We start from the raw sequence: 19390 nt of genomic DNA on the forward strand, positions 1-19390 counted from the left end.
TTGTTGGAAGAAGTATTTAGCTTAAGCAGCACACTTTCCAAAAAAAATGTCACTGCTAAAACTTTTGGCCATGACTGTAGGCCTATATATAGTTTGTCAAGATTACTTTAGATTTAGAGAATGTTGATATTACTGTTATAAACATGTAATAACAAGTGGGCTCACCGGTGGATCAATAATATATAGATATAGATATAGATATAGATATAGATATAGATATATAGATATGGTTATCTATATCTATATAGTTCCTGGTTTCGGATCACAAACTGAACTGTTTAAACAGTGTAGCTCTAGAGAATGACCACAAGGTGGCAGCAGCGTCGAGCTCCAGCGACACGTAGTGCAGTGACGTCAGCATTCTCAACTCACTGCACTTGACCCTTCTCAATACAACACTTCACTGTGTGTTTGCTGTAGACACAGGTTTAGTAGTGTAATCACTAACTATAAACTACTCAAGGTTGATTATCTTGGTGAATTTCTATAATTTCGCTAAACCTAACCTTTTGAATGCAGTTTTCATTCATAAAACGTGCATATTCTTCAAAGTTAATCAAAGTGCAAAGATGAAAGACACAGTTTGCTTTATCCCTTTGTGTGTGTGTGTGTGTGTGTGTGTGTGTGTGTGTGTGAGGGTGCAGTTGTGAATGCACTGCGACACAGAGCATGCGTGCTGGCTTTGAGTTGTGTTGCGCGTCAGGCTAAAGTGACTTCACCAAGACAAGATGGTGGTTATGGAGGGGGCTGCAGCGAAGCCATGATGCAATCTCTCAGTGTGTGTGTGTGTGTGTGTGTGTGTGTGCGTGTGTGTGTGATGTCCCCCGCACAGCTGTGTCAGTCAGAGAAAGGTCCACCAGGCACTGCTGGCAAAGCGGGCACACTGACAGAGACCCCAGGACATCAATGCCCACTCAGCACACAAAGACACGGCCGAGCTGCCCGTCACACGCCACTGTGCTCAAAATATTGGAGAAATGCAGATGAAAATCTTTTACTGAAGACTGCTTGTGGTCGGTGAACTCAAACGAGGAGCACACACACGCAGTCTGCTCTGAAAGAGAACAGCACTTCAAAGCTGGAATATGGGATATTATATAATATAATAAGAGCAAATTTGTTTGGAGGTTTAGTAAAAATTATAAAGATTTCTTATTAGATTTCACGTCCACAAGACTGAAACCGGAGCTAAAATGTATGATTTATTTTGGTAACTGAGAAGAGTTGATCACCGTAATTTGGGAATGCTGTATTTTTTTTATTATTAAATATTAATACAAATACATATTTTATTTAAAAGTATCAAAGCTAGAATATGAAATGTTATACAATATATTAAGAGCAAATTTGTGTGGTTTTTTTGTGAAAATTAATAAGATTTGTTATGAGATTTGCACTGAAACTGGTGCAAAAATATATCATTTATTTTTGTAACTAAAAAATGTTGATCACCTTTACCCGGGGATACTGAGTTTGATATGTTTCATGTATTTTTTTATTCAATATTAACACAACAGGGTTCTGGGGCTGATATTACGGCTCTGAAATGCCTCAAACTGTGCTAAAGCAGCTCGTTAAAGCTCATTTTTTCCATCTTATTTTGGTCACACGTAATGCTCGGTGTCATAACGTATGTTCAAATATCTTTCGCTCTTTCTCTTTCTTCGGAAGCTGATTTATTTACAGGCGGATCCGCTGGTGACAGCGCAGGAACAACTTGTCATGCCCTGAACAGCTAAGCACATGTAAAGTGACTGGATTACATGTCTTGGTGCTTTAACACTTTGTCATCTAAATCTAGAGCTGATGCGCATCCACACACACACACACACAGCACTGAACTCATATTACTGTCAGTCGTGTACAACCTGCAGTTAACAACCTGCAGTTACAAGTTAACGACTGTGCTTTCAAAGAAAATACAACAGAAGCCAATAAAAGTATATGCATTGCATCCGTTTAGTTAATCATGGCTGTATGTAAAAAAATAATGTAGTTTCAGTGTGCACATACCACTGTGATAGTCCAAATTCATTGTGATCATTTTATTTTTGGACGTCAGTCGGGAGTGTCCCCTCATGTGTCTCTCTGTGGCCCCAGGGCCCCCCTTGTCCCTCGGACTTCATATTAACACATGAATGGCCGGCTGCAAAGGGCCAGTTCAGCCTCGGATGCCAACAGAAGGCAGGAGATTTGCAATTCAATCTGCTCCTGGTCAGGACAGACCTGTCTCCAGTGTGACAGAGGACGAGGGGGTGGGGACCAGCACACATCACAGCACTGCGCCTCACACACTGAAATATTAGACATTATGGGAACATTTAAATAACACTAAAAATAATCATTATACACAGCAATATAATAGCTGGGCTAGCAGGCGTTGTTACACTATATCAGGAAAATTGTCACCTTTGAGCCTGCCATCAAAGTGCCTTTTGAGCAGAATTTAGTGAATTTTAATATATATATATATATTGAAAGATGAAATCACAATATATAAATATAAACAAACACACACACACACACACACACACACACGCATATATATATATATATATATATATATATATATATATATGTGTGTGTATATATATATATATATTGGGTATATAATTGTGAAAAAAACAACTCATGAACTATATATATATATATATATATATATATATATATATATATATATATATATATATATATATATATATATATGTGTGTGTGTGTGTGTGTGTGTGTGTGTGTGTGTGTGTGTGTGTGTGTGTGTGTACACCTACTTAATTATATTTTGGAAACAAATTTGTTCCCAAAGATCGGCTAAACCTGACGAAATCTCCAAAAACCTCCTGTTGAGAACGTCCTCGTTTGTAAAACTGGTATAGAAAATTAGTTATTTTTTTATTTTTTTTATTTAATTGTATGCAATGCAGAAAATGCAGAAGGTGTCCTTTAAGGTGCAGGTTTAGGTGTAGTGTTGGTGTACAGTATAATGTACAATAGCCTATAAAAACCATTATGCCTATAGAATGTCTCCATTTAGAGACACAATTTTTTTTAGATTATTCTTGGAAGGTAAATTTTCAATCAAAACATATTTTAGTTATTTATAATGTATAATAGAGCAAATACACAGGAAAAACCCGAAGCTGGTTTCTTGGAGGTTTCAGTCGACAAACAGAAACGCCCTCTACAGTAAAATGGTCCTCAGAGGAAGATGTCATTTCCGGTGAAGCTGAGTGATTATTTCCGGTTTTAGAGCAACATGGCAGCGCCCTTAGGTCTGCACCTGGAGTTTGGGTTTGTATTGATCGCTTTTTCATGATTCATCGCATTCGCCTTGTATTCCACTGATTACATTAATACACGAAACTGAAGGAAGAGCTTTCAAACCAACTCGACTGAATCTTTATCAAGAGCACGCGGTTGATAAAGACTCGTTTTTCAGCGGTTTAGCGGCTGTAAAGACAATGAAATTAAAAAGTAAAAATGAACATATTAATCGATGTAGACATGCACTCGGTTAGAGAAACGTTAACATTAATAGAAATGAGGTTTGTTCATAAACATGGGCAATGATAACAATGAGAGGGTATTTCAGTACACTGTATACTGTATGTCAGAATAATACCATGGTCATTTATGATAATAGATAACAATAACGTTTCAGCTTATCAGGAAATATGTACTGATAATTTTTATTAGTAATATAGTAGAGAGAGGACGGGAAATTATGTCATATCAATTTCATCATTAACGAACCAGGCTAACTTAAGCACAACTGTAAGTCCTTACAGACTGAGTCATGCTTATTAATAATATATACTTTAACAGAAAAACCAAACAAGAAATGAATCAAATGAAAGTAAAATAAAATGCATACATGCATAAACCTTACAGGGGGTTAAACAAGTATGGCCTTATAGCTTCTAATGATGAGTTGAATTTGGAAAGTTTTCCAGCTGGATTTGAATCATTTAAGCAACACAACTTCACGTGTCACATCATGTGCGCTAACCGCTTGATCACAGCACAGTTTTCTGAATTTCTGAGGAGAAATATAGGCTATGTCTGGAACAGCATGCATTAAAGTATACACTTAATACTGCCAGAACATGAAACAACAATTCAGGTTATCCAACAGTATACTCTTCCAACAATAGTATGTGATTGTCATCACCTCATTGTGCAATTCAGCAAATTCTGCTAAGCTATAAACTTCTTGTGTTGCTTTTTTCATTTGTGTTTAAAGGTTTTAACTCAGACATGCAGCAACATTGTCATGTAATCGGTCATAAAGATGTGTTGAGCACATTGTATTGTGGAATACAGTGTACCGTTTCCCACATAGTGCCATCTGTTGTATACAGCACATTTTGACACTTTGTACTTGGCCATCAGGGTATTCCATGCATACAGAAAAGTTGCAAAAATAAGTATACTACAGAATTAATAAGTGTAGTGAGTAATAAGATTACAGAAGTAATAAATGTAATATGCTCTTCTGAACATAGCCATGGAGCGACAGAGAACGTAGATGGCAGAAAAATTTTGCATTTGGCTTTCGGTCAAAATCATCACTGCTTTCAAGTCGCAACAGAGTCCTGTGTGACTGTCTCTGGACAGAGGTGGTGTTTGTGAGTGGCCTTTCTGAGGCTGGCACACAGGCTGGCTTCTCTCTGTAGCGCTAGAGTAAGGGCATCTGGCCAGGCCGGGCGATCTGGAGGACAACTGGGCTTTCTCCAGGAGATGTGAGCTCTCTTTATTGGGCCTGCACCTGCTACATGAGTCCTACTCTGACTTCATGTCCCTATCGTTTTTTTTCTTCTTCTGACATGCACCTTCTCTCGTTCTTGGATGGATCTCTGTCACTTACTGAGTTGCGTTTATTAAATTCTGCTCGATTACTTAAATGTTGCTTGAATGTATATTGTGATTTTGTCTTCTTTGTGATAAATACGTTGGCCCTCACACCATCTTTTATGTGTTTATGCAAGTTATAATGTAAGTTTTGTACAGATCTTGTTGAAGAAAGTACAGTGTTGATGACATCTTTGCAACCTGGATCTCTTCAAGAGTGCTATCTTGCTTAAAATCATAAAATAAACTTTTTTTTATTATTATAGAAAGAAAAGAAACAGAGTTTTATGGGTGTGTTTTGTCATAGACGGGATGTTAAGCTATGCTAATGTGACTCTGGACAACAAAACCAGTCTTAAGTGTCAATTTTTCTAAATTGAGATTTATATATAATCTGAAAGCTGAATAAATAAGCTTTCCATTGGTGCATGGTTTGTCACGATCTGACAATATCCAGCTGAGATAAGACTATTTGAAAATCTGGAATCTGAGGGTGCAAAAACATCTAAATACTGAGAAAATCGCCTTTAAAGTTGTTCAAATGAATTCATAACAAAGCATTTTACTAATCAAAAATTAAGTTTTGACATTTACGGTAGGAAATGTACAAAATATTTTCATGGAACATGATCTGAACATTCACTGAACATTATTGTTGTTGAAGGTAAACATGAAAAAGGCAATAACGTTTATCATTATGTGCACTGTATATTTTCCCTGTTTTAGAGGAGGGGCTGAACTTCTCTTTGATGGGGTCAAGAATCATCATGTGACCCTCCCTGGCCAATCAGATCCCTGTGAGTATTTAATATATATTTATATATATATACCTCTTCTCTTGTGTTCATTCTGTTGAGGTTGTTAATGTAACTATTACTATTGATCATAATTATAACAAACCACTAACTTTTATTTTTTCACCCGAAAATGACCAGTCATCATTTATATGCTTTAATGTTGTTCCAGAACTTGTATGACTTCATTTTGTGGAATGCTTCAGCTGATTTTGTCCATATAATGAATGCAGAGGGGATCAATATATTGCATGGATAAAACACAGATAACTCTATCAATATAACTTTATTTTTGTTGCACGGAAGAACAAACGTCATGTTTGGAAATTACATGATAACAGAATTTCATTTTTGGGTGAACTGTCCATTTAACATTACATATGCAAACTATCCTGTACCATCTGTATTAGTGACATGCCTCCAATCGTTTGGCTGGTTGAGAATAGGAAGTATCCACCAAGCGCTGCTCCAGACACCACCCAAAACATTCCAGCAACCACATAACAATGTACCATAACACTATACTGTTCTACCAGTTTTGCACAGACAAATGCCACTCAAGTTCTCTTCAGAAAATGGGAAAATCACATTTATATTAGACTTTTCATGTTTTTACAATTGTTTTTTACATTGACCATGAAATATTCTATCATTAAGCTTATAATGCACAGATGTTTGGTTAATACCACAATAAATAAGTTGGGAAATACTGAGAGACTTCAAATGTTTGGCTCTTTTTCTATACCAAGCCAGTGCTTTACCATTCCCAGCACTGATGACTTAATTAGCTCCAAACATCTTCACCCTTTCTCTCCCAGTAGATATTCGGAAGTAGGATTCATTTATTGGCCTTTTGCCCTGCTGGAACTAAAGGATCTCTTTTTTTATCTGGTACTCAATAGAACAAAGTCACACAAATCATACCAAATTATGTGCCTCTTTCTCCACATCTCTCTCTTTTTTTCTGCCTTCCCTCTGCCTGATGCCCTTTTCCCATTTGCCTTCTTTCCTCCCCTGACCTCTCAGAGCCCTGGTTCACACGCTTCCCTGGACACCTTTTCTTCTAGCCAGTCCTGCTTTCACCCTGACATCGGGCCAATGGCGAACCAGTGCCGGCCTGCCATCACAAATCAAGGTTGTTTTTTTTCCCATCCACCCCTCCCTCAGCAACAATGGAGCTGAGCCCCTTCTCCATACATCCCACCTCCCCCTCAACCACCAACATCTGTGAGCCTCCCTGCGCCCAGCCATTCTTCCCCTAACTGCTCCATTATTGTGCCCCTTTCACTTGTAAATTCAGCCAGTGATACTGTTGATGGATCTTTTATGCCTAGTGCTGGGGTCAGAGGAAAGGTATAAAGAATAGAGGGCCAGTAAAGGAGGGAGTGACAATTGTTACAAAGCACTAAGTCCTTTTTTGTGCAGTCATTTTTTGGGATGCCTGACAGAACAAATGCCTTTCTCCTCCAAACACCTCACATTCCTGCAGCTTCCTGGTGGGACATTTGGGTGAAAGTGGTGGGATGTTTAGTTGTGGGGGGAGCACTTGTATTGCCCCCTGTATTTAAACGCAGAGTGGGCAACATGTTCTCTGCCATCACTGGATTGGAAGGCAAGTCATTTGAGAGTCATTAGTGCAACAGATGGATTAGGGAAGCAAGACCTTATACCCCATGAACGTGCTCAGAAGTGCTTGGAAGAATTGTAGATGGCATTTTTGATCAGTAGAGGATGGCGATATCTAGAGAGCAGGGAGGAGATTCCCAAAACTTCAGCTGACTAATCACCGTGTCAGTAGTTAACAGATACAGTATAATCTTTCTTTGAGATTACCATGTGGGTCAGTTTCCACACAGATTTGTTAATGGGTTATAGAACCTTTCTTTTTTTCAGACATAGTCCTGCAAGGTCAACTTGGTAACTCAAGGATGACATAGATGTTTAGTAGTGGGAGAATCTTTTTGGCACAGATGTTCAGAAATTTCTTTGGTAGCCTAGTAGTGGTGCTCTGTATTTATAGCCAGTCACTTTTCCTGCCTGTACAGCGGCCTTAGTCTGTCACTTGGGGTCTGAGATGCATTGAACAGGAACAGAACTTTTGACCAAGTATTTTAATATTTTTGCATCCCTTTCTCAGTTCTGAGGTCGGGAAAATTTGGATATGCTTGTACTTCGGTGGCCTTGCCAAACAAGAGAAGGGTCAAGCTCTGGGGCACCAGAGTATCCACGACAACCTGTCCACAAAAGTGGCCGGTGGGAGGGAATGTGGCCACTGAGACCTCGCAGGGGCCTGGGGGATGACCTGAGAGCGCTTTTGAAGCCCATGGTCCGTATGCATGTTTGTGGGCATGATTTGAGTATGTCACGGATGGCTGGTTGAGATTGCTAAGGCTGACACTGATGCTCTACACTAATCCCTCCTAAATTTTCTGTGCACTGGTCTAGACCCTTTTAAGTGATTGATGAGTAGTGCTGAACGCCCCGCTGCCGGACACACACGCACATGATCGTCATAGAAACACCAGCCCTCATATTCCAAGCAAGATGAATGGCTTCATTCCCTCCCACCCACAGATACTGACGATAATGATGATAGTCATGCAAAGAGAAAGGAAATGGAGAGAGTTAGCCAGCCACTATGCTACATAGACGCCGCCACCCTCCCACGCAGGCTTTATCCCAGCATGCACCTGTCTGCGGTGACGCATACTCCCCCTCCCATCCGCGTGTTCCTTCGTTTTCCTCCTGCCTTACTACAACCTATCCAGTCCTTTTCGTCTTCCATTCTTTCCTTACCCCTACAGGAAAGAGGGCAAAAGAGATGTGGGGCGTCTTGTTGACTCCTCACTCTTTGCCCCTGACACATAAACCATCCTTTGTACGTGAAAACGAAGCAGTAGACGTTCTCTTCGTTTTTTTGAAGTTCCCTCAGTCAATAGACTGACGTGGCTGAAAGTGATCACGTCTGTTTTTTGCCCCTGCTTTTGGTGGCAGTCAATATTCATTGCGGTAGCACTGAGGCAAGCATCACTCTTCTTTATAGGTTCAGGATTGTGGGCTAGCCGAGCTGCAAGGTACAACGATCGTTACACAGCTGAAGACGCTGACAGCGATCCAATTAACCCGAAACAGCCTCTGTTGCTCGACCTCTGCCTCTCGCTGAGAAGAACGCCACACGCTTACAAGCGCATACACTTGCACGCATTGGTGCTGACATCTCTGAAAGGTTCAGTTCTGGTGGACCCTTGCCCAGTCGAGAGTATTGTATAGAGCCACGCTCCAGCACCCACTTGCCCTCTTGTTTCGTCCTCTTTCTAATTTGTCCTGGTCTAATTATACTCTCTTCCATAGCCAGTTAGCTGTAGCACAATGCCATCATGGTCATCATGTCTCCTCAAACTTATCAAGGGTTTCCCAGCCCTCCTTCACAGATTCTCTGGTTCTAGACACCATTTCCAACCTGAGACTTTATATGTTCACCCCTGCTGCTCAAGAGTGTGAGAAGATGGTGTTCAGTGTTGGGGGGGGGGGGGGGGGGGGGTGAAATGCTATTTAATGCATACTGAGTTTTTTACACTGTTAAAGAGTTGGATTCCCATGCTAAGCATGGACAAAGTTTAAAAAATTAAGTTGTACATTTGAAGGAGTATTTTTGTTCCAAAAATACTCCTTCCGGTTTGTCACAAGTTTCGGAAAGTTTTTTTTGAGTATGGCTCTGTGTGACGTTAGATGGAGCAGAATTTCCTTATATGGGTCTTAAGGCACTTCTGCCGGAAGCGTGCACGCTCCCGTATAGCAGAGCACTGAGAGCACAGACATTCACTGATCAGAGCGAGAGCGTCGCGAAATCTCACAAAAGAAGTGTGTTTTTGGTTGCCAGGGCAAGACAACCCTGCACAGATTACAAAAAAAAAAAAAAAAAACGCATTAAGGGACCAGTGGACGGAGTTTATTTTTACAGAGCATCAACGGAGTTGTGCAAGTGTTTTTGTTTGTTCCCTGCATTTTGAAGATGCTTGTTTTACAAACAAGGCCCAGTTTGACGACGGATTTGCGTATCGTTTTTTTCTTAAGGATGATGCAATCCCAACGAAAAAGGGTCACGATCGTGTGTTGGAACCGCAGGCGGTGATTAAAACTGCTTAAAATGTCTCTGCCTCCTTGTCAGTGCGTCTGCCTCCCATGCCGGAGACCTGGGTTCGAGCCCCACTCGGAGCGAGTCGTTGCTGCTGCTGCTCTCGTTCAGTTTCAGCCTCGGGATCTGATTCTGGATCATAAATAAACGGCTGAATCTGACTGTTAGCCATGGTTTGTTTTGGATGATGTTTTTTTTTTTCTCATGGTAATGTCACAACTTCCAAACGCTCTCAACGCAAAAGCCTACTGGCGCTCGTGATTCTTTAGCTCCGCCCACACGTCATGCCTCCAGCGGCTCGTGTTTTTCCGAAAAAAATCGGCACAGACTATTTTTCTCTTATAAATATAATAAAACTAAAGACTTTTTGGAGATATGAAGGATGCAGTACTACTCTATAGGTACCAAGATTAACAGGATATTGAGTGAAAATGAGCATTTCAGCCCCCCTTTAAATGTTGCCAGCCGTCTCAGTTAATGGACCTTAAAAAAATCTTCCCTTATGGGATTTACAGCCGAGATAAATGCTGACACGCATAAGAACACCTACACAGATATTGCCGGCTATCCTGTAATTCCCCTTCAAATATGTCCTAGGATTATATAAAACCAACATTACAGCCTTGTGGTTTAATTTTCATCCTATTTCTTTCCAAATGTTCAGGTGAGCTCTAAATGTTGTGGATGTTTATTTGCACAACAATTAAACATGCACAGGATTATATTGCAGAACAGGGATCAGCAGCAGTATGAAGTTATGCAGGTGAGTCCATGCATGTGTTTGGATAGGGTTAGCAAAGGGTTTTACAAAGCTCTTTCTCTGATGTCACATTTCCAATAAGTGTAATGGCCTTTCATGCAGGCGAACTAGCGATGTTCAAGAATACAAAATACGCTAAGTGCACATTTTGCGTGCCCAGCCTTATCAATGTCAACCACAGAAACTCGCAAACAATAAATGCAAACTCCTCCCCAGATCAAATGAAAACATCTCTATCTCTCTCTTTTCCCTTTTTCTCCCCCCTCTTCCTCACTCTTTCTCCTCCTTTGTCTCCATCACCCCTCTGAGCAGAAAATTGGTACATTCCAGAAATGGATGCTGATGATACAATGTTGATGTTGGACATACCGACTTGTCCGCCATGTTGGGCAGCGGAACTTCATCGCTTACATGTACAACTGTAAAACAATTATCATCCATCTTCACATTTTTTATCGCAGAACACACAGCACCCATCTTGGAAGGCCAAATTTGAATACCCTTCACTTAGTGGAATAACAACCAGTGGCTTTGATTGGATTATATTTGCTTGGCTAAAGTAAATTGCAATCAGAAGCATCACAGCACTCTAAGCAAAATTTTGAAAAACATTTTCACGCAGACATTTTTGTTTATCATCATAGGCTAACAGTGGTTGGCTTTTTTCAATGGGGGGGAGGGGGAAGCGGTGTCCAGAGTCCAGACATCCTAGATTTAATTTGAATTCACATTGGAGCGCTTGGTTTGTATCCATCAGTCATCACCCCCCCCCTCCACCCCCCCCCCCCCACCCAATAGTTATACGGCTATTCGGCACTATCCCTATAACCTACCTATTCCAGTCACGTTTAACTGGTTGGGTTGATACAGCAAGTCAGTAGCGTCTCTGTGTTTACTAATCTGAATTTAAACCACATCACTGCTATATTTCCAACGGTGCGTCCAAATAATGTCAGTGAGCGAGTCTACTCTTGATATACCTCCTTCAAACCTCCCCTCCACCTTGCAGTCGAGGCTTTGTCGCGTCACATCGACCGTGGGGCTGGCTCACTGAACTCTGACCTGTGACCTTTGACCTCTATGGTATTCTTACAGGGGACATGAAGCAGCTGCTTACATGGATCCGAGGGAACATGCTGAAGGAGCGCCCAGAGCTCTTTATGCAGGGCGACACTGTGTAAGTACACACACACAGATGCACAGTAAATACGTTAGCGATGCTGGATGATGCTCAGGCAAATATACACACGCACTTTAGACACACACTCGTAATAAATTCAGCACTGCGCGTTCGATGCAGAATCGCAGTGAGGTCAAGGAGGCAGAATCACACCACACTTCCTGGTGCGACACGGATGTGTTTGGCCAGTGGTAAATTAATTATTTTTTTATGCTTGCGTTGCATTAGAAAAGCAATACAAAATGTTTATTTATATGTGTGTGTGATGTGCTTAGAATTAGTATGGTTACTACAGTCCTACAGTCTTGCTTGCTCATCTCATTCTAAACAGAGGGTGGATTTTAATCTTTTGTAATTCCGATACAATTAATTTATCCCCAAAATTATGCTTTTGCATTCTTCAGCAGGTTTTTTCATCATAAATGACCTTTATTCTTGCCCTGACGTAACTGTAGCATGAAATCAGCTGTGGATAACTGCAGTACGCCTCTGGTACACACTGTAGTCTTCAATGGCGTATAAACCGTACCGTCGACTGTAGCCATGAGGGGCCACCCCGTCACCTACATTAGCACCTCGTACTTAAAATATAAAACACAAAACATTCGATTTTTAAAATGTATTTTCTTTTTTTATATTTTTTGCAGTGCCCGAGTAGGCAGGTATTAATGGACCCATAAAGCTAAATCCAAAGTGATGTTATTGTGTTATATTGTATATTAAGCTGTGTTGTATTAAATTGCATTGATCCCTGTAATTATAAATATAGTGTGGTAATCTGTGTGAGAGGATGTTCAATGTGTAGTCTTTATTGTGTTTCATCTTGCACGTGTATGTTGGTACGAGGGAACCTCGTTCATTTAATGAACTGCAGATGCAAGGGTCTTAGAAAACCGCAGCACTGGTGATTTTCATTGTGTATAAACAGGCTGCATTATATTATCAGAGAGTTGCTTTACTGTGATGTTTTCATTGTAGCTCACATCACTTGCATGAGCTCTTATTTTCTTTTTCTTTTTTACACACACAGTAGACCTGGGATTCTCGTATTGATCAACGATGCAGACTGGGAACTGATGGTAAGAGGGTGTGTGTGTGTGTGTGTGTGTGTGTGTGTACTGTTCCTCAATCACTCCTTCCACTCTCTGTTTTAATGACGTGCTCATTTTAGGTCCAGTGTCAGCTTCTTTTCATTCATCTAATGTACATAAAGGTTGTGCTGTGTTGCTCTTTCAGGAAAACATGTATTGGCATCAAGGTGTAATTTGAAGAAACACAATCAGTGGAAATAGTCATTGTCTCACTAACTGTCAGTGATCGCTAAAACCTGCAAATCGTGTCGATTTAAAGCTCCGACTCCTAGTGTTTTTTACAATTTACATTAAATATATATAGTGTATACATCAGTCCTTAAATGTAGATATTTTTCGAAAATGTTATTTGATTCTTATTTTCTTCTATTGTGAACACATCCATGTCCCTGTGCAGGGTGAACTGGAGTACAAGCTTCAGGACCAGGATAATGTTGTCTTTATCTCCACCCTTCATGGAGGCTAACGGACTCTAAATCAGCACCACACACATTACAGGAGCCCCTCCACCCTCCAAAAGTTAAAAAATCAGATGATCCATCAACAGCAGCATCAGTGGCCGATTTCAATCACAGCCGTGGGTTTCTTGACCACTCACGTGAAAAGACTTATTTAGTTTTAAGTCTAATAAAACGTAATGTCATTGGGAATCTGGCTGTGGAGGGGCGGTTCACTGTCCCCTACACCTTACAGGAGCGTGGTGGGGTTAGGATGGGGAGCAAGGGCTCATTAGGAAGGTCACTCTGTCTAGCCAGTGTCCAGATGGATTCTCCTGAGACGTGGTGGACCGGTTGCCCCATGTCAAATGGCTCAGTTATAATTTTCATTCATTTTCTGTTCAATGCCTTTAGAGCTGTCAATTGTATGTTTTCTATGTAAGTCCTTTTTTTTTCTTTTTCTTTTTTTTTGATCTGAATGCATAAATATTGTCACGATATTGTTTTATTTAAGATTTTATGTGTGCTGCAGAAATGCAAATCCAAATTCTCTTTGTTAGTATTCAAATAAATGTATATCTGCAATAAAATATGCATTAATGTTTAATATTTGTCTTAATATCAACCTGCTAAAATTAAGTATTTATTTGAGATCGAGATTTTTTAATTACCACACTTATATAGACTGCTAGGTTACCTCAAAGTAGTTCTAAATGTACCTCTAAATATTATTTTAAAGCTTTGAGACGACACGTTCAGCATCATCACATCATACAGAAAGAAATGACAGTTCTCTAGCGAGATGACGTATTATTTTTTATGTTGCATATTGATTTGCGTATATTTCCTTGTCCTAGGGTTCACCTATAGAGCATTCATTAGAAGAAACTAGATGATGGCGGGAGGTCGAGCACAAATCTCTCCTGGCTGAAGACTCGATTTGCCACGGAAACCCGTGTGATAATAGTAACACTGATACAGATCCTAATGCTGTCGAAGAAGAAATGCGTGATGTCAGTGTGTGTTTGTGTGTGTAGGGTGAAAGGGGGGATACAGGGCTAAACATGCTTCTCCTGGAGTGTGACCTGTTGGGAGGCCTTGAGACAATTTCTCTTTTATTAAAGACACTTCCTACTGAGAATTAAATGAGGCTTATTTAGGTAATCCGCACTTTTGATTTTCGCCTACTTTTCAAAACGTTATTTAAAAGTATAATTGATGTAACTCATTTTTGTGTAGGAGTTTGTTTTGATTTTTAGCATAAATGTATAAAATAGTATTATAAAATGTATATTTTGTCCTAATTAAATTAATTTCAGCGCAATTAGTTTAAATGTACATTTTTTTAGAACTAGTTTATACGTTGCACACCAAGGTTTATGTATAGATTTTAATATTTCACTCTCTTCCTTTTTTCTTCTTCTCTCATAATAGAATGGATTTATACCGCTTGATTTACCAACCTTTTATTGTTCTAGGGTTTTTATATACAACAATAAAACTATTAATTCTTCAAAATAATATAACATCAAACAAGCCTGGCGAATATGGGATTTATGTAGGCCTAGCTAAATAAAATGTATGTTTTTATTCATAAATGTATAACAATATAGCCTACAACAAGAGTTAGCAACCTCAAAGTAACAGTTTGAATGCTTTAGCTTGTCTTTAATTAATTACCTATTTACAAATAGCCTGTTTGACGAAGTGATTAAATGGCTGCACAGATTTGACCAAATGGAGCAATATAAGCCATCTGCCTAAAAAAATAAAAATACAGACTAGGCCACACAAAAGAAGGAAAAAAAAAACAGAAAAGTGTTTAATAGCCTATATATTGTAATGTAAAATGTATAAATTATTATTTTACTTTTAATGATGCAAATCGTGCAATGACAATTAGACCGAACATTAAAATTGTTTATCGCTCAGGTGTTGAATATCGTAGCAATAAACATAAAATATCTTTCTGTCGGACATTTGAAACTATAAACGACGCAGAGATTGTAATTTTGTAGAACAAATTAAGGAAACTATCTGCCTACTTCTCTATGTAAGCTAGCTTTTTTGTTTATTCTTCAAAGACATTCAAAATTATGATTTCTCGTTCATTCAGTCTATAATTTGATACTTTTCTCGTTTTATGGCCTATAAAGAAACCATTTTTGTGTTGACGCTTTAAGTTCAGGCCTGAATGCTTCAAATAAAGTAGCTAAACATAGTGAATTTTTACTATCTCTTGTTTGAATCCACTAGTCCACCAGGAAACGGTTGTATTAATACATTTTATATTTAATATTCAGCTTGGCTATATAGGCTAGCCTAGGCTATATTTTTGGAAACCCATGCTTCCACCGGAATTATTATGCTAGTTAACGGTTGGACGTCGATGACCGTTATAAAGTGCGCCATCGACAGGCAAAGCAATAGCATACAAGCTTAGCAACACAACAGTGACAGAAAAAATATCAAAGACGTTTATTTTTTAACGTCTAGCGAACACAGTTATGTTGAATTTAATTTAGCATTTATTTACAGCCACAAACTGTTATCTAATATAGAATATTTTGAAGCCCTGCAGGTGAAAAAAATGGCCGCTTCTTTGATTTCACCCTGGTTTATGCAGATTTTGAAATTGCGTAACTTTACGTGATTTATTTTTTCAGTTTAAGGTAGGCCTACTCTTTATAAACCCTTTAAGGCTGGCCTTAGTCATTAAGTTAGAAATAGGCCTATTTAAATTATTATATCCTGTTGCTTAAATGCGTTTATCAAAACTTTTTGTTTTAGTCAGGTTCGTGTTCCAACAGTCTCTATTGGGATTAGATTTCTACTGTCAATATATTACTCTTTATTTTCAGACACTTGATAATTCAAAGATCGTGTGGGTCCCAGCAGGCCCTGTATTTACCGTTGATCACAATCAACAAAACATAAAGATTAATGGTCAAACGAAGGAGTACATTAAAAAAATGGTGTAAAGCGGGTTTCTTTTCAATTAATCTTTATTTTTAAATGATTGCTTTTTAATTTCTCGACCACACGTGGTGCAGATGCAAAGGTTTGATTCGAACTCAAGTCGGTGCTTCCAAACATCAAACAAAATTCCATCCGTTGGTGCTTTTCTGTGTAGGCCTAGTGTTTTTCGTTGTCAAAAACGTCACTGAAACTACTTTGTGGTGAAATTAGCAGTTTATTGATTAACAAGAGGAATGTATAGTTACCAATACAATCAATCGACTGTCTAAAATGGAATATCAAATCAAGGCAAAACAACTATTTACCGTCAGCTACCCTGCTGTTAAACTGCATTTGGCCTAATGATTTTTAAAAAAAAATCAGCATCACCTGCAATTCATTTTTAGTGTTAGTCCTGGAGAATCAGAGAGATGCCAGCACATACACACACACAAGCACACACACACACTTTTTGTCTGACCCTGTGTCTGTGATACAGGCCTGTAGTGTGTTGAAACACAGAGACAGTAAAATGCAAAATTAAATAAAGATAGTAACCAAAAACATTCTTTGCAGTGATGCAAGTAGCGTAATAAATGAGACGAAAAAATAAATCAGTAAATGGCGTTTTAGTTCATGCCGTTTCATTGAAAAGTCCTTCACCATGCAGCTTTGGGCAAAAGATGGCAGTCTTAGTGAATGAGAAACTCAAGCATGCTCAAAGCATTTCCCACCATGCTTTTATAATCAGCGTGACTTTTTATTCATCTACCATACACAATGAGAAGCAAAAATACTATCATGAACAAAACATGAGAAGCCTCACAGTCAACGAATTTCGTTTGGGAAAGTGTTTAAAATATAAATTTAGTAAGCAACATTCTAATAAACGTTACAGTTATACACACATTTATTTTCAGCGAAAATGAACTAAATTAAATTTCCCAGACGAATATCAGCAAGGATGCGAATGCATCAAACAACAGTGTTTAGACAGCTTAATTAATTTATTTTAGAGCGTTTATAGGTAACGGTAATTCAAAGGTTAATGTAAATAACTCATCAAATTATCGTCCCTGTATCATATAACGAGCTTCTTACCTTAAGCGAAACTTTATGAAAATGAATATTTAGTGTAGCTATAAGCAGAAAGCAGGGCCTATCTCCTCCAGAACGAAGATGATGAATCTCCAGCAACAGATGTCCAGGCACAATTCTTGGATTTCAATTATATTTGACAAGAATTGCGTTTGGACAATCAGTCTCTGGGACCCTTTGAAAATGATATTTTTTTTCAACTCCGTGGAAATACATTCTATGCGTAAACCAAAATACAAACTGAAATCTCACTTTTGTCCCTATGGCTTTTGGGCCTACGAGTAGATTTTCACACAATATGTAGCCTAACTTAAAATGTCATAACCCTGTTTAAAATACGTTCGTTCCGCATTTCTCATTATTTAGATGCCCGTAATTTACTTTAAAAGGCAAAAGTGTATCGCGTTGTTTGCTGTAATGAAATAAATTTAAACGAATGTTAGTTTCTAGCCCTGGCGCGTACATTTTAACTCATAATTAACGAATTAAGTTAAAAAAAAAAAAAGTTGCAATCGGTCTTTCAAAAAATAAAAATAAGTCACATATTCCTACATGGCTTCTGACTTCATTTGAATTGAATCCACGTAAAAAAAAGAAAAAAAAATCCTAAATTTCTACTCTAATATTTCCTTTTCGAAAGCTTTTCCTTTAAGAAGAGGGTTAAAAGTTTGACTCGCGTTCAGTGCGCTAGCCGGAATAAACCACACAAGAAATGCAAAACCTCAGCTCGCCACATAAAAATAAACACTTAAAAAAATAAATCAAATCAAATAAACTAAGAAACAGTTTTGTAAAGTCCCGCTTGTTACACAGAAGCAGTTCTTCGCCATTTCTGCACCTGTATGGGCGCACATCCTTGTAGTTCCACCTCTCGACATCAGGCGAAGGAATATCATCTTCTGATACCGGCAAAACCCGAAAAACTACCAAAAACCATTTCCAGTCGACCCATTTCGATACTTTTCTTGGCCGTGATGTGATGGTGTTAGCGCAAAGCCTCTTCTCTCAACGCAGTGCTGATGAAAATGCGCGGAAGCTTCTGTCCTGTGCGCGAGCGCTGTATCCTCACTAACGCAAGCGGAGAAAATTGTCAAATGCGAGAAGGAGGGATGCGTTGGGTCGCTCGAAGATCCCTCACGCCCTCAGTAATGCCTTGATGGGACGGTTCTTATGGAATGGCACGGACCATCACGTTCCTATGAAGGCTTTTCTCAGGCTCCCGTAACAATACCGGTGTTGCCACGACGGACGGCGAGAGGGAGTGGGGATGATCTTCGCTTGGTACTGAATTTGAATAACACCATGGGGTGATAAATGTCCATTGTGCTGTAGAAGTAATGAATCTCCACTGTCTTCTATTGCACACAAGCCAGCAGCTGCGAGCGAGAGACCAGCAGCCTCTTAAAGACACAACAGCCCTATTTTCTCCTCAAAAGTGAACACAATCCGTACACTGTTTATTCTGTCAACACACACTGCATGACGTTTGTTTTCTGGACACCTTTATTTGGGTGAGGAAAGCTAGTACAACGCAGTGACCAGGCACTTACGTAAAACATAACCATTTGATCATTTTGAAACAAATGAAATGTCATATAAAAAACGGGAAAATAATAATATGTTATTATTATTATTATTATTAGACCATTTATTATTATTAGTAGTAGTAGTAGTAGTTTTAATATTAGTATTAAAATGCATTCGTTTAAACACATTTTGCTGCAAGGAATGGTAAACTGAAATACATCTATAGCTTACTAAAAATAGGATTTTAGAAACAGAATATCTTCTATTGTAATACAGTTTAGCAAAACGATTTTGCTTTCCATTACTATGGAGAATTAGGAATATCTCCAAGCACAAAATATACATAAAATGTCTATAGGTGACATCACTGCATATTTTTGTAACAAAACAAAACAAAAAAGATGGAACTTTTTTCTTCACTACCAGAGTTTGTTTGGGTCTTTCTTTCTTTCTTTCTTTCTTTCTTTCTTTCTTTCTTTCTTTCTTTCTTTCAATCTAAAGTGTTTCCTTGGAATTGTGCATAAACCATTCACTAGTTGTTTTTATTAAGTCTATTAAAATT

General features: G+C 38.8%; 1 protein-coding gene across 2 annotated transcripts; it reads left to right on the forward strand.

Moving 5' to 3' along the window:
* The first annotated feature begins 3166 nt into the window (after positions 1–3166).
* LOC128021425 (ubiquitin-related modifier 1-like) lies at positions 3167–13850 on the forward strand. 2 transcript variants are annotated; one of them, XM_052608571.1, is made up of 5 exons: positions 3167–3288; positions 5575–5645; positions 11633–11714; positions 12751–12796; positions 13206–13850. In XM_052608571.1, exons 1-5 carry the CDS (start codon positions 3254–3256, stop codon positions 13272–13274), a joined length of 303 nt encoding a protein of 100 aa, XP_052464531.1. In that variant the 5' UTR covers positions 3167–3253; the 3' UTR covers positions 13275–13850. The 2 variants fall into 2 exon arrangements, with proteins under 2 accessions (XP_052464531.1, XP_052464530.1); XM_052608570.1 differs by having other exon boundaries at positions 3199–3288; positions 12748–12796.
* Positions 13851–19390: the final 5540 nt, after the last annotated feature.

This window comes from Carassius gibelio, chromosome A10 (genome assembly GCF_023724105.1).
Source record: "Carassius gibelio isolate Cgi1373 ecotype wild population from Czech Republic chromosome A10, carGib1.2-hapl.c, whole genome shotgun sequence".
Taxonomy (NCBI): domain Eukaryota; kingdom Metazoa; phylum Chordata; class Actinopteri; order Cypriniformes; family Cyprinidae; genus Carassius; species Carassius gibelio.